Genomic DNA, 13,630 nt, shown 5'->3' with positions numbered 1-13,630 from the left:
TTAACTTAATTAGAAAATGTTTCACTTAAATAGATTTCAGGAGCAAGATTTTGTATGCTGAGTTGACATGTCTGGTTCAAGTTGCACTCTTGAAAATGACTTAGCCAATATTCCAGTTTTTCCAACATAGGTGATGCATTTTAAAGTATTTTTTTTAATCGTTAATTCCTGTTTAAGCAGAGCTCTTAATAAGGATTCCTCATGAAAATTACATAAAGCAACAGCAAAACAAACTATATTTCAAGTTTACCTCTACAGAAAGCAAAAGACATTTCCTTCTAAACTTTCAGGTAGGTTTGAAATACACTGCTGAAATGCACACACAGAGTTTTAAAGTTTTTGGCATGCACAGAAGTAATGCTCAAGCCCGAATTTTCTTGCAATGTCATCTTTCGTAAGAGTTTTTCTGCTCATGGCTCTTTGTTGGTGCCTTAGAGTATAAACCATAAACAAAAGCACTTTTTAAATATCCATCCTAAACCAGTCTAAACACTTATTGTGATTTACGTTTACACAATCATGTGACTCTGCAGCTTTCTTTAAAGATTTATTTCCAATGTGATAAAAAGAATTGCCTTCAAGATTCTTAAAAACTGTGCCTATAAAATGCTTTGGGAGACATAATTTACTATCAAGTAACTGTGATGAAGACAGTCAATTTGATTACTGCTTTCCAAATCTAGCAGTAATAACTTTGGCATACATAGAAATATTAATTCAGACATAATGTTCCCAAATCCTTTCTTTTTACAGAACAGTGAAAAAATATGTAGGTATAAAACAGATGTCCAGTGTTTCCAACTTCGCAACTGAGTAGAGTTAACTGAGAGGGCTGTTCTGTGGTAGTGCTGGGAGCCAGGCTGAGGTAAAAGGGCTGTCACTATGAAAGTCAAACATCTATGTAAAATCAACAACAACATCCGCAAACAGAACTGATTTGGGCCTCGGCTTTTCCTCCTTCGACAGCTCAAAGTGTTCAGGGAGGGCGAGGAGCGCTAGCACCCCGCTGCTGTCAGGGCTGCGCTCCCCTCACCTGGCGGGCCGGGGCGGGGCAGAGGCAGGGGCAAGAGCAGGGCGGCTCGGTGCCGCCCCGGCCAGGCCCCCGGCCCGCTAATGGGGGCTCGCAGCGGGTCTCTCCAGCAGCACCCGCAGGCACAGAGAGGGGCACCGCCGAGGGAACCCCCACCTCGGCTCGGCCCCTCGGCGCCCCAGGCCTGGCCTCCCCGCCCGGCCCGGCCCCGCTACCTGCTCGCCGGGCGCCGCCTCCAGCAGCCGCGAGCAGAGCTCGGAACACTGCCGGAATTTCCTCCGCCTGAAGCAGCTCCAGGCCCGCAGCAGCGCCTCCATGTCGGGCCCCATCCCGCCGCTCGGCCGGGGCGGGGCGGAGCAGGAGGGGGAGCCGAGCTGCGGCTACGAAAATGGCAGGCTCCGCCTAGGCCCGCCGGGCCTGCGCGCCGCCATGGCGACCTGAGGCGGGGTTCTCTCAGCCCCTGTGTCCCCTTCTCGGGGGTACCCCAAAAACTGGGGGGTAATCTAGCTTCTGTAGGTGGCCACAGCTGCAGTTAAGCCTGCGGATTTCCAGGAATGCGGCTTTAGCCTCGGGTTCAGTTGTTGACCTATTTTCACTGTGTATTATTTTGTGGTGTTCCAGTGCCCGAGCGCAAAGCTCCTCACAGGCTGCTGGAGAAGCCACCGAAGTTAAGTCAGTACCGAAGAGGCTCTCACTGTGTAAATCAGTATAACTCCTATGAACTTAACCTGGGCTTAAAGCTGATTTTTACTGAAGCCAGAGGTAAATTTGATATTGCCTTCAAAGAAAGAAGGAACAGGCTCATTATTGATGGTTGAAAGCGGAGTTACATCTGTTGTGCTGAGATCAGCAGACTTCAAATACCCAGTATTCTAAATTGTGTCCTACTGCTTGCTGCTATAGTTTCCAAAATGTAAACTATTAAGATCCATTTGGAATTGGAATATATGCCTAAACAAGAAGAATACAGTTCCTTAATCCTCATTTGAGTAAAATGTCCTATAGAGCTATGGGAGTCTTGCCTGAAAAGAGCACAGACTGCTGTGAATGAGTCGTGCGGACTCCATTGGTTCCTTTACTTCATTAGTTTTTGCAAAGGTAAAATAAGACAGATCTTTAGAAGAGAAAAAAGCTGGAATACAGCTTGTACTTTGTATTGTAAGATTCTGATTGCAACCATCAGCCCAAGGAAGAAAAAATCTCTAGGGATGCTTGGAGAAACAATTAAAAAAATGAATTTTTGACATTAAAATCTCTGATGGACAAAAACTAATATGATAGCTAAAATCATGTCATTGGTCATTTAACACATTGTTCTGATTTTAATCCTTATCTCACCTAAACTATCAGTTTGTCCAAGATTTAAGCTGCTTGAAATGGATATTTAGGCTAGTAGGATCAATGTGTGGTGGAAAGACGCAGAAATAAAAGTGCCAGTCCAGTACTATTGTTTGTTCTAATATGGGAACGAATGACTTGAACTGAAGAAGCAGCTAAGGACAGCTGGCTTTTGTTTGTCCGATGGAAAGTGCACTGGGAAACAGTGTTCTGAGTAAAGTCTTTTCTGGGACCCATGACATTCCCAGTGAAAAGTTGAAAGGAAGCAGCACAACAGTGTCTGTCCCTTCTCTATTTTTAAGTTGTTGTGGGAGACAGTATGTGCTGCATTCCCATAAAATATGTAGGAGACTTGCACAAGGACTCTCACGCTATACCTCGGGTCAGTCAGGAGGGTGAGCAGTATTTCTTCTTCTTGTCAGACCATCTGCTGTGGTACTGCTATGCAGTTGTAGTACTGTGGCTGAGTGACTAGTGGGGCCTAAGGATCCAATTTTGCTATAAATTCTTTTAAGGTGGCAAATCCTTCAGCATGTATTTTATGGTTAGACATAGCGTGATGTGCTGTTCAGAGAGATTGTGAATATTGGCCAGAGATGACATAAAATAAATGTTGTCCTCCATAAAGCTTAGAGAATATCAGCTCTAAGCTGTGGCACTGCTTTATTCTTGAAAACAAAAGGAGCTATCTTTACGCTTGAGGGAGAACTCGAGTGGCTTTACTCATTGGGCTGGCTCCAGTGCTGGAATGTCTGACTGTGGAAAAAGGATGTCCTGATCCTGGAGAAACATTGCAAAGAAGACTCAATCCAATATTGACAGATTTCTGCATGAGCAGAGCACTTAGGCAAAATTACTCATTATTGAACTTGTCCTACATTTCAGGTAAGGCCAGTTCCCTGTGCAGTCTCTATCTGGGTGTCGGGTACCCAGTCCTACCCCCACTGCAGGCATAAAATAGCATTCTGTCTGTCACAACCTGCTGATGCTACTAGCTGAGGCCAAATGTTCCAACATGCTGTCCCAACACTAGTCCTTTGTGCATACATCTTTCTATGCATGAAGTGAGCCACTGGTGACTTCAAAGTTAGTAATTTAAGCTGTATATGCTAGATCTGAAAAGAATACAACTAATGGGGCAGCAAGTAGGTGCCCCTGTGTCCCCTGTATGTAGCCATGCTATGCAACTGGCCTACAAATAAGATTACCCTGCCATCAAATTGTATTCTTCCTTGGGCTGACAGAAGCCTGGAGAGTGTGCTTTGCTTCTCAGGAGTTTTCTCACACAGGCTACAGTGCATGAAATAACTCTCACTCACAAACAAATGGATTGCAGTTGTTGTTGTAAAGTACATGCTCACGGCTTGGGAGATTGAACGTTTGGACCTCCTTTACAAAGCTTTAATATGGTGTATTTCAGTCTCTGGCATTAATATCTACAGGGCATTAAGGAGCAGTTTTCAGGTCTGGAGCATTTCCTTTGTGATGCCATTTATTCAAATATGTTCCTGCCATCCCATTTGAGAGCGGGAAGTGTTATCACAAGATAGCTGTCCAGTGGCTTTATGGAAAATTAGTGTTTGGCTTCAGTAAAATTAGTAGTGCTTAAATCTCTGTGTTATACTTCAGGAATGATCACTTTTAGCAGACCCGTGCATAGCGTGTAGAAAAAATACTTTTGTATGTGTGTGGAAGCTGCTTAGTTTCCTTCCCCTAGCTAAGGGTTAATACATTGCTTTGGTAGCTTGCTAGAGCTATCTGCTGCTTTTACAGCCTCTCCCCCAAATTGAGGAAAATTTGTCCTGTGGAAACTTGGACAAAATATGTTTGGGGAATTATATTTCAGATATACTTGATTTGTGGGAGAAAAATTACAAATGTCCTGTTTAACATTGATAGAAAAAAACTGATAATTCAGCAACATCAATAGAGAGATTGTGTAGGTGCAAGATGGATTTCACCATTTGAAAAGTTACAAGTCGTGCTTATGTGTGATGTTAAGAAAGGTGGAAGTTGCTTGGACTGAGCGGCATATAGGCCTGTCCGCAGTTGTTTTTCTAAAGTTTTGTAGTCTACTGCTGTTACTTTTAGTAGGAGTGTGTAAGGTGGTCCTAATACTCTAATATCCTCCAGCTGTACTGAACCACTTCACTGTCATTGTGTTGATGCTGTCTCGGGACAATGACAGGTATGTGATAAAACTATAGAAATCACCAAGGTTTATTAAAAAGTCATGTCGTTGCCTTGTGTAACTATGTGGCTTTGTTGGACTGGAAGTGACCTGACCTCGGCTAGTACATTTTGAGAGACTGTTCTCATCTTCTGTGAAAGGACAGGAAATTCAGCAGTGACGCTTTATTTATAGCTTATCGAGGTGATATTATTGTCTTGTAATTTGTTGCCATGTTTTATTTGCAAGGTTTATTTGAACCTTGCCTTCACTTATTTGAACCATGTCAAAGAAGAGAAAGTTCAGGAATCAGAGGTAAGGGACAGTTTAATTCCCCTTCTATCTATGGGTTATTTTTCACTTGAAAACTGGATGTCCCTGAAACAGGCTACAATAAGAAGTAGTATTATAATAATTTCAAAATGAAAATATTTGGAATCTCTACTAAATATCAGGAATCTGTTATTATTCATCTTTATTCATAAAACACATGAACTTTTATAATTGCTTTTTAGAAAACTTAGGTTTTTTTTGACCTATATATTTTGTGTACTGGATTTCAGTTATGTTTCAATTTATTGTTCAATTACTCGTCAAAATTAAATGTTGCTTGGAGGTTCAAATGTGCTTCCTATTTTCACCTTTTTATTTTAATACATTTTTTTTGTTCCTACGAACTGCTGCGCTTTAAACTGATACTGAAAACCGGCTCTGAAAGGATAGATGAATTTAATATTTTTCTCATTTATATGCTCCTACAGAATAAACTATTGGTATGCCTAAAATGCTTTGTATTTTGCAAATGTTCTTATGACTGTTCTGCATACGTCTCTTAACGTTCTAAACTGTGAATAAGAGGTCCATGAAGTAGCCTCTTAGAAAGTGCATATGGAAGAGTAGGACAGGGCCCACCGATAGCTAAGATCCATTTCATTTTAAAAACATAGAAGCTATGGGATGACTTTGCCTTTTTAAGTCTCTCATGGGGGTCTTCTGTGCACCAATCAGTCCTACTTGTTTCTTGAACTAGGAATGCTAACTCTCAGGTCTTGTATCTCATCATGAATTCATATTCTTATGATAAAAGCATGAAAAACGTTGTTTCCAAAATTCTGTTGGTTTCTCATGAAACTCCGTGGTGAAGCATCCTGTATCCCTCAGACAGTAGCTAAGTCATACAGGTGCAGTCTTTGGCTTCTGACAGTTACTCATCTCCCTCCAGACGTAAGAATATAGAAGAAATATGTAATTGGCAGCTCAGTACAATTAACAAGGGTTTGAGAAGGAACATTGATGCTACCACACATCTACCTGCAGACTGCCTCAGCTAGGAACAACAGTCTGACTTGCCTTCAAGTAAGAGTTGGCATCACGAAAGAATACATGCGAAAAGGGTTCATTCTAATGATTCGGATACATTGGGTATTGGGAGAATTGAGAGCAACAGGATGTAGAGCAAGTTTTGGCTTTTGTGCTTTGAGTGAACCCGAACAGGATTATAGATGAGGCCTGCTTTATGGGAAGGTACGTACTTGTGGCAGAAGAGCAGAAAGAGGAAGTTCCTTCTTCAAGTGCTGTTTTCAGCAAGGACTTTGCCACCTGAATTTGAGTTCATATAATCTTTGTGTGTAGAACCCGTGTGTTACTGATTCTAGGAAGTGACGAGAGGTCATGCAAATGAAGTTATGTGAAGAGCAGAGTTCTGTGATGAGGCTCAGATTCAGCATCAGGGGAAGTAATTTGCAGTAGCAGTGAGAGGTTCCGTTCTGTGACCAGCCAATGCAACAATATCCATCAACAGCAGCTCTTGCTGTCATCAGTAAGAATACTGCTGCTTCCTGCTGATCATACGTGATATCATAACCATGGTTACCATGGTCTAGCAGAATAGAAATCATCCAGCAGCTGATAACAGAATTTAGGTGGCAGCACTGTTCAGGTCCCAAGCCATTAACCTTCACATGACCTTAGATCTACTCTGTTCTACTTATGCGTGGACTGAATACAATCTCTGTGATCAAATCTGCACCGCCTTTAGTGTACAGCAGGAACAGGATGCTTTTCAAGTGAGACAGTTACCTTTCTTTTTATCTTTAGCATTTCATATGAGGCTCTATTTCTCGTTTGATGCAGACACTCTGTATGCTCTGCTGAATATAGATTGTTGTACACCGTACTAGCAGGAATCAATGCAGCTATAAAAAAAAAAAAAAAGAAAAAGAAAAAGTAGCCTATGAAAAAGGCTGCTATGCCATTTACATTTAAACATAGGTTGCAAAATTTGCAAAGGATCCTCTGATGATGGGATGCTCAGCTTAAAAATTACTGGGCTTGACTCTTTTTTTTCTTTCTTTTCAGGTTTAAAACATGTGAGCACCTAGGGTACAATCCTATTTGCAGTGAATCCTGAAGATCAAAGTAGGAGCCCTTGGAATAATGAGTTAATAGTCTTATCTGAGAAGCTTGATGTAAATGGGTTTGCTCATATAGATACATGTACATATGTATATATAGAAGGTAGTACTTGGTCTGCTGTATTAACCACAGCACCATTCCAGCAGCAGCATTTGTTAAACATTTGTTCGTTCCTACAAAAAATGATGTATGTACCCTATAAATCCAATTTCTTCCTTTTAGGAGTGTTAGTCTTTTTTGTTATCTATTTATTTATCCTTTTTAGAGGAAAATGTGGCAAAAATGTGGGTACTTTATATAGCGGCTTGTGCACAGTAAGTTCCAGTAAAAAGTTATAGCATGTAGCAGTCTCTCTCCTATATTTTCTTTTACAATTAGAATCACTTTAAAATGAAGTATTCTCTGTCCTTAAAGTAGGCTTACTTTTCAGTCAGTAGGCTGGCTTAGTGTGGTCTGACTGCAGGGAACCAACCTGCAGGACTTAGTATCTGAATCACAGCATGGTTTAAGTTGGAATGGATCTTTGGGAGCTGTCTAGTTCAGCCTCCTGCTCAAAACAGGCTTAACCTCACAGTTGCATGAGGTTGCCCAGGGCCTTGTCCAGCTGAGATGAGAGAAGCTCTGAGGATGGGGAATTCACAGCCTCTTTGGGCCACCTGTTCCAGTCTTTAACCAGTCTGTTCAAGTGCTTAGTCGAATCTGATAGCGTGGAGTCGTACAATGAAATGAATTAGTTCAGGGTTTGCATTCCAGTACTAGATTAATAGTGCTATGCTATTTTATAAGTTTCTCAGCTTTATGAAAGTTAACACTGTTATTTTCTAATGGTTAAATATTTCACTTCCTTCACTTCTTTTGAATATTTATATGCTCTGTGGTAAATTGTGTCATATTTGATAAACCTTAATTATTGTATGTTAATTTTGTAGTGATTTAAAGCAAAGCTCTTTCATGATTCCCTTTGAAAGCTAAGCATTTGAGAGCTTTTGCAAAATAGGCATTATTTTTTCAAAACCTTGTCAACTACTGTGTAAAAAGAAGTCATTTTGGCCTGACAATTTTTAACCTAATACTTTGCATCAGCCAGCTGAAATATTGATCCTTCCCTCAGACAAGATATTAAGCACATGCTTTGGGGTTGATCACCTTACTCCATCCTAAGTGTAAAGAAATAAACTGAAAAGGGGTAGAAAAAATAGTGCTGCATGCAAGCAAGGTTTTTCTTCCCATTGTTTTAGATCATATAAGATGCAGCCAGAGATGGCTGTCACATAAGTAGAATTTAAAATGAAATGCATTCTATATTTAGTTTAGTCAACAGTTGAAATCAATTCATGTTGAGAGTTCAGAAACAGATTTCCATCAGAAGCCTATTGATAGAAAACACATTGGGATTTAGTCAGCCTCTCTTTATGCACTTAATTTAAGCCTGTTTAGGTTGTCATCTGTTATTATCAAGTGCTGGTGCCTGATACAAGTTCTTCAAATCACCTGGATGAATTGCTTCAGTACGCATATGATTGTGCATAAAATGCAAGCTGAAAAAAGCTATTTAAATCCAAATGTGTGTGGTGTGTAGAGCCGTATTGAGAAAACACAATGTCATCGCTGAAAAAAAAAGAGTGCTCCACTGAGTGGCTTCAGAATGCATTCTGGCATCAGATTTTTCGCAGTCTGAAACATAGTACTTTCTTCATTGTTTATAGACTAAAAAGGAATTTTTGGGGTGAACTGTTCCCATGTGCTAACATAGATTTTGGGGGCAATTTTTAAAGTTTGTGATAGATATTTTAAGAAAGAATACAAGTGATGATGCCTAACTTCTGAGGCTAATATTAAACATCATTTTACTAAACAACTTAAAATCTGTAAATAAATTTAGCGGTTCTTTTGCATTTATGTGGGAAAAAAAACACATATTGTGATGGAAACTCTTAGGCTGAGATTGCTGCCATTTAAATCATGGTAGAAACCCTTCTTTCTGTCTTTCTTTCAGAAGAGAGGGGATTTCATCTTTGGATTACGGGAGAGGCCCTAAAACAAGATCTCGTACTAATGTTAAGGCTAAGGGAGCTTCCACAGTTTTCAACAGTCATGTTTCCTCTGCAGTTTCAGATGGTATTGTTTACTGATTGTTACTTGTATTTGCGTCACTTCCTGTCCTAAACAGATTTATTTCTGCTGCAGAATGTCCAGAAGTTGTTGTTGCCTTCTATCCTAATGACGGATGAATTTAATTTCAATGATGCTTGTATCTTGCCTCTCCCTTTAGCTGCCGTGTCTTAGGAAACTATTATGTGAGGTCATTGCTAAATCAAATTTCCGTGAATAAATGTAATGCAACCCTGGTTGCTGTCTGTGTAGTGATAACTACATGCTCATTGTCTTTTCAACAGAGTGTCTATTTCTTCCAGTGCCTGGAATGGAAGTCTACTAAACAAACACAGTTCCTATGGTTATCAAAATGCAATTTACCTTTGCAGAAACAAGAAAAATTAATGTCTGTAATATCTACTTTCATACACATGCAACTGTTCTCTTTTCATTCCAGCCATTGTATCTGTTTTATCAGTCAGTACCAAAAGAAAACACATACATTCAGAGTTACCAACTTTATAATAGAACTTGCCTTGAAAATGGCTACAATGGTGGATAATGCTTCAATATAGGACATGGTTTTAAAGAGCAACTGGGTTTTTCTCTTCAGAGCAGGTCACCTAAAACATTTTGAAATTGACAGAATTCTTAGAGGCACAGTATTACATACTCAGGACTTGTTGCTCTTTAGTTTACCATTTTCCAGCACATTGTTGTAATGATATCTCCATCTGTGACTATTCCTTGTATTTGCTCCCAGCCTGTATTGCCTAGAATCTTCTGTGTTGAGGAAAGATGTGAAGAAATCAATCACTATTTTTCAGTGCCATTTTCTTATCCTTAATTGGTTGCTTTGCTTCATGATGTTGCAGTAGACCTACTGATCATTTTCAAGGCTTTCTGCTCCTATTTTTATATATATATATATATAGGTATATATATTTTATGTCTTGTTAATTTAGTAATATAGCTTAATCGTTTAAAATTCCCTAACAACTTGCATCTTATGTATTGGCTGATATGATATACATTTTCTTGTTAAATTTTCCATTTTCTGAAGGAGAGTCAATTCAGTATTTTAAACTTCATCGTGCTTTTTTTTTTCTTGCCTTATTCACTTCTATCCAGTAGTAAACAGGCCTTAGTGATCCTTAGTTTATGCCTCAGTGCTATTAAGTGGTAGCAGGTAATTCTCATTGGAGTTCTTAAGGACTTTTTGTCTTAAACAGGTTCCTTAGTTTTGCAAAATCTTATTTTGTGTTTCCATAACAGACAGAGACCTTTTTATCCCCAAGGATGTTGAAATTAATGTTGTCACTGTTTCTCATCTGTCTCATATTTTATAATTACTACTTGAACCAGCTCCTCTGTATTACTTAGGGCTTAACAGAGAATAATCCCTCATTTTGTGTACTCTGGAATTAGCTGTTGCAAGAGCATTTGTTTAAGAAATCACTTCTTTAAACCTTGTTCCATTTAGTGGAACGAGATACATTGTGAATATGTTTACACTATGCTAGGAAGTACATCTTTGTATAAATAGGTGTTGTGAGACATTGAAATACTGCTTATTAATTTTATTTGGAGAAGTGATGCACTTGTGTCACTGCATACATACAGCTGTATATACATTGTGTGTATATATTTATATGTCATTTTGTTGTTACTTAAAAAATGGAATGTGCTGTGATTTGTCCGACATCATAGGAAAGAGAACACCAGTCAGAGGAAGCTGCGACCAAACAGCTAGACGCTTCATTTCGCTTACAAAATAGCTTGATAGAAGCACGTAAAACGCCTTCTTTGCCCCAGAACTCGGTTGTTTCCCCCTCTGCCCGCTGGAAACTTCTGCCCCCGGCGGCGGGCCCGGCTCAGCACCGCGGACAGCGCCGCTCAGCACCGCGGACAGCACCGGGGGGGACCGGGGCGAGATGGGCAGGCTGCTGGGTGCCAAAGGGGTTGGCCCTTCTGGAGGTGAGCTAGGCAGAGCACAGGGAGAGGAAGGACTCGGGAGGCTATGCTGCTTCTTATCCCTGTCGAAACCAGACGGTGAGTGTGTAAAATTGCACTCGCACCCCTTACGTGCAGGCATGAGGTTAGCAAACTATGACCAAGAATAGTTTGTTTCTGGGAATTTTCTCTCAGGCATTTGCTTATCTAATAGGTGGTAGCCAACTCTGCAATAATCAGATGGAAATATTGGCTGTTTATGTGGTGTTTGACAGCAGCTGCTCCCATCTTCCTTGCATGGTGTAACCATTTTTCCAACTTTGTTTTTAGGTTCTCCTCTCCTGTTCATTAAAGAAAATATGATCTGAAGCTGACAGGTAGTAGCCATTGCCATTATATATTAAAGTTTCTTCCTGACTGCTGTTTTCTCTTTTTGATTTCAGTCAGTAACAGTGCTTTGGAATGTGTGGCTGAAAACAGCCTTTTCACTTTCACTAAATAACCAGACATTCTCTTGCTCCAATTTGAGTCATGAATAAGACACAAAGATTAAAACGTTAGCTCCATTGAAGTTAATACCGCACAATTAGTATTGATCTCAAGAGGTCTACAATTTCACTTCAATAAGCCAAAGAAAGTATATATTTATATAAAATAACAGAAAGTATAGAGACAATACTTACGTATTTTTGTCCATTCACATTTAAATATGCAATAAGCCAGCAGGAAGGAGAAAATTAATATATTCTTGATTCACAGCATGAAAAGACTCCCACTTGCAAATGCAGAAGTCAAATATACATCAGATGCCTTTGTCTGCTTATAATCAAACCAATTAACATTTAAAAGCTTGTAACAAGTTGTTTCAGTCACCATGTATGTTCTGTATTTTTCAAGCTTACTTTCTCATCAGCTTCACCTTATGAATGAAGTAGTCTTGTGGTTGCAATTTCTTACTTTTTTTCCTCTCTATTTACTTGTAACCTTATAGAACTGCACGAAGTCTTACTAGAAATTTGACTGAGTGTATATTGACATTCAAAATATGCTGTGGAATTTAAGGGGAAACAATGCAACAATTTTTTTTTTTTTTTAAAAAAAGCCCGTATTCATTTATTTTTCATATTTTCAGAAAGAGACAAACCCTGGTTGTTATGGACTTTTTCTGTAACCACCTTTCCTGTCAAGAGAGCTGGGATAGCAACACAGAACAGCTGCACAGAGTTAACATCAGATTAGAAATAATAGTACATTTTTTACTTCTGAGAGGAGCTAGCTGGGAATTTTCCAGCCTGTTTCCCTGACTAGTCCCCCATCTTGGGGAATCCTGTGAAACTGGGGCTACCCAAGTTCCAAGGCACTCTGGCTGGATAGGAGGCAAATAGAAGGGAAAAGGACTGCTTCTATAGAAGTAACATTTGCTTTATCTGTTGGTGAATGCATATGGCTTTTTGTCTTGATTAGAAATAAAAGCCTTTTTCATTCTTTTTTTAAAAAATGTAAACTTTTCATGGAAGGAGGAGTTTCCTTGGCTGTATATTTGAGTTGTTTCAGGTTTTGCACGAATCTCTCTGCAGACTTCTGTTATATATATTTTGTGTTGATTTCAGTGAACATGTGGGACTGAAAGCTGCATCTGATCCTGGTGTCATAATCCTCATTGTCAGTGCTCTTGGTGTTCTAGACTGAAAATATGTTAGTATAAAGCTAAGTGATTAAAATGCTTACATGCATATTTTTACATGTACTTTTAAACAATGAAAGGAATATAGATTTACTCAAAAAAATTAAAAAATTAAAAGATTAGAAAAACTGCTAATTAAACCAGAAATAAAGTAGCACAGAAAAATGTCTCCAACATGAAGTAACTAGTCAGAAATTTTTGTGGAAGAAATGTCAATATGACTAATGAAATAATACAAGAGGAATAGAAGTAAAAGAAATGGAGATTTAGAAATAAATCCCAACAGCCTACAAACACCTGGGAAGTCAAATCTATGTTGAAAGTAACAGGAAAATGATTGTGTTTATTTTCCATGTCAAACGAGGCTGGTTATCTGGGAATTTTTAGAACTGGTATCCAACTTTAGAGTGCAAAATTTTGTGTATGCTCATGTAATGCACATTTAGGTAGCTAGCTAAGTACTCTACAGGTTGACAAAGCTGAGGGAGCATGTTCTCCTGATCAACATTTTGGACGTGGTGAGGGGGTTCTCCTGCACGACTGCCTGCTGCAACACCAAGAAGTTGCTCCCATTTATAAAATTGGGAAATGGCAACTTTCCCATGTAAAAAATGGCAACTTTCCTGTGGTTTTGAGAGCCAAGACTGAAAAGTTGGGTGCTCTTCATTCACAGATAGGGAAATTAAGGCATGGAAGGGGATGTGATTCTGTGTTTTGCATGCGGCAGGCAGCAGGGTTAAGGGGTTAAACATTCACCCTTAAATATTACGGTTGACCTTTTCTTCGTATTCAGCCAGAGTGCTGGGTGAATGGTGGGAATGTGATGAGGTAGCTGTGGTAGCCTGAGGGGCACCAAGTCAGGAAGGAAAAAAAAAAAAAGGAAAAATTAAAAAAAAAGCTCAGAAAAAAAAAAAAGAAAATTAAGAAAACTGTAAATAAAAAGTTC

General features: G+C 39.4%; 1 protein-coding gene across 2 annotated transcripts in view; it reads right to left on the bottom strand.

The window, feature by feature from the left end:
• The window catches only part of TTC8 (tetratricopeptide repeat domain 8), a 44,458-nt gene extending 43,076 nt beyond the window's left edge, over nt 1-1,382 (bottom strand). The window contains exon 1 of one of the 2 annotated variants that reach the window (XM_035539745.2): nt 1,246-1,382. In XM_035539745.2, coding sequence (XP_035395638.1) covers nt 1,246-1,359 — 114 coding nt within the window. In that variant the 5' untranslated portion in view covers nt 1,360-1,382. The remainder of the gene's footprint in view (nt 1-1,245) is intronic. The other variant, XM_035539746.2, reaches the window with a different exon arrangement.
• Nucleotides 1,383-13,630: the final 12,248 nt, after the last annotated feature.

The sequence above is a fragment of the Cygnus atratus genome, chromosome 5 (genome assembly GCF_013377495.2).
Source record: "Cygnus atratus isolate AKBS03 ecotype Queensland, Australia chromosome 5, CAtr_DNAZoo_HiC_assembly, whole genome shotgun sequence".
In the NCBI taxonomy this organism is placed as follows: domain Eukaryota; kingdom Metazoa; phylum Chordata; class Aves; order Anseriformes; family Anatidae; genus Cygnus; species Cygnus atratus.
Note: the sequence above shows the minus strand (reverse complement) of the source record. Positions and strands in the feature narration are given on the sequence as shown.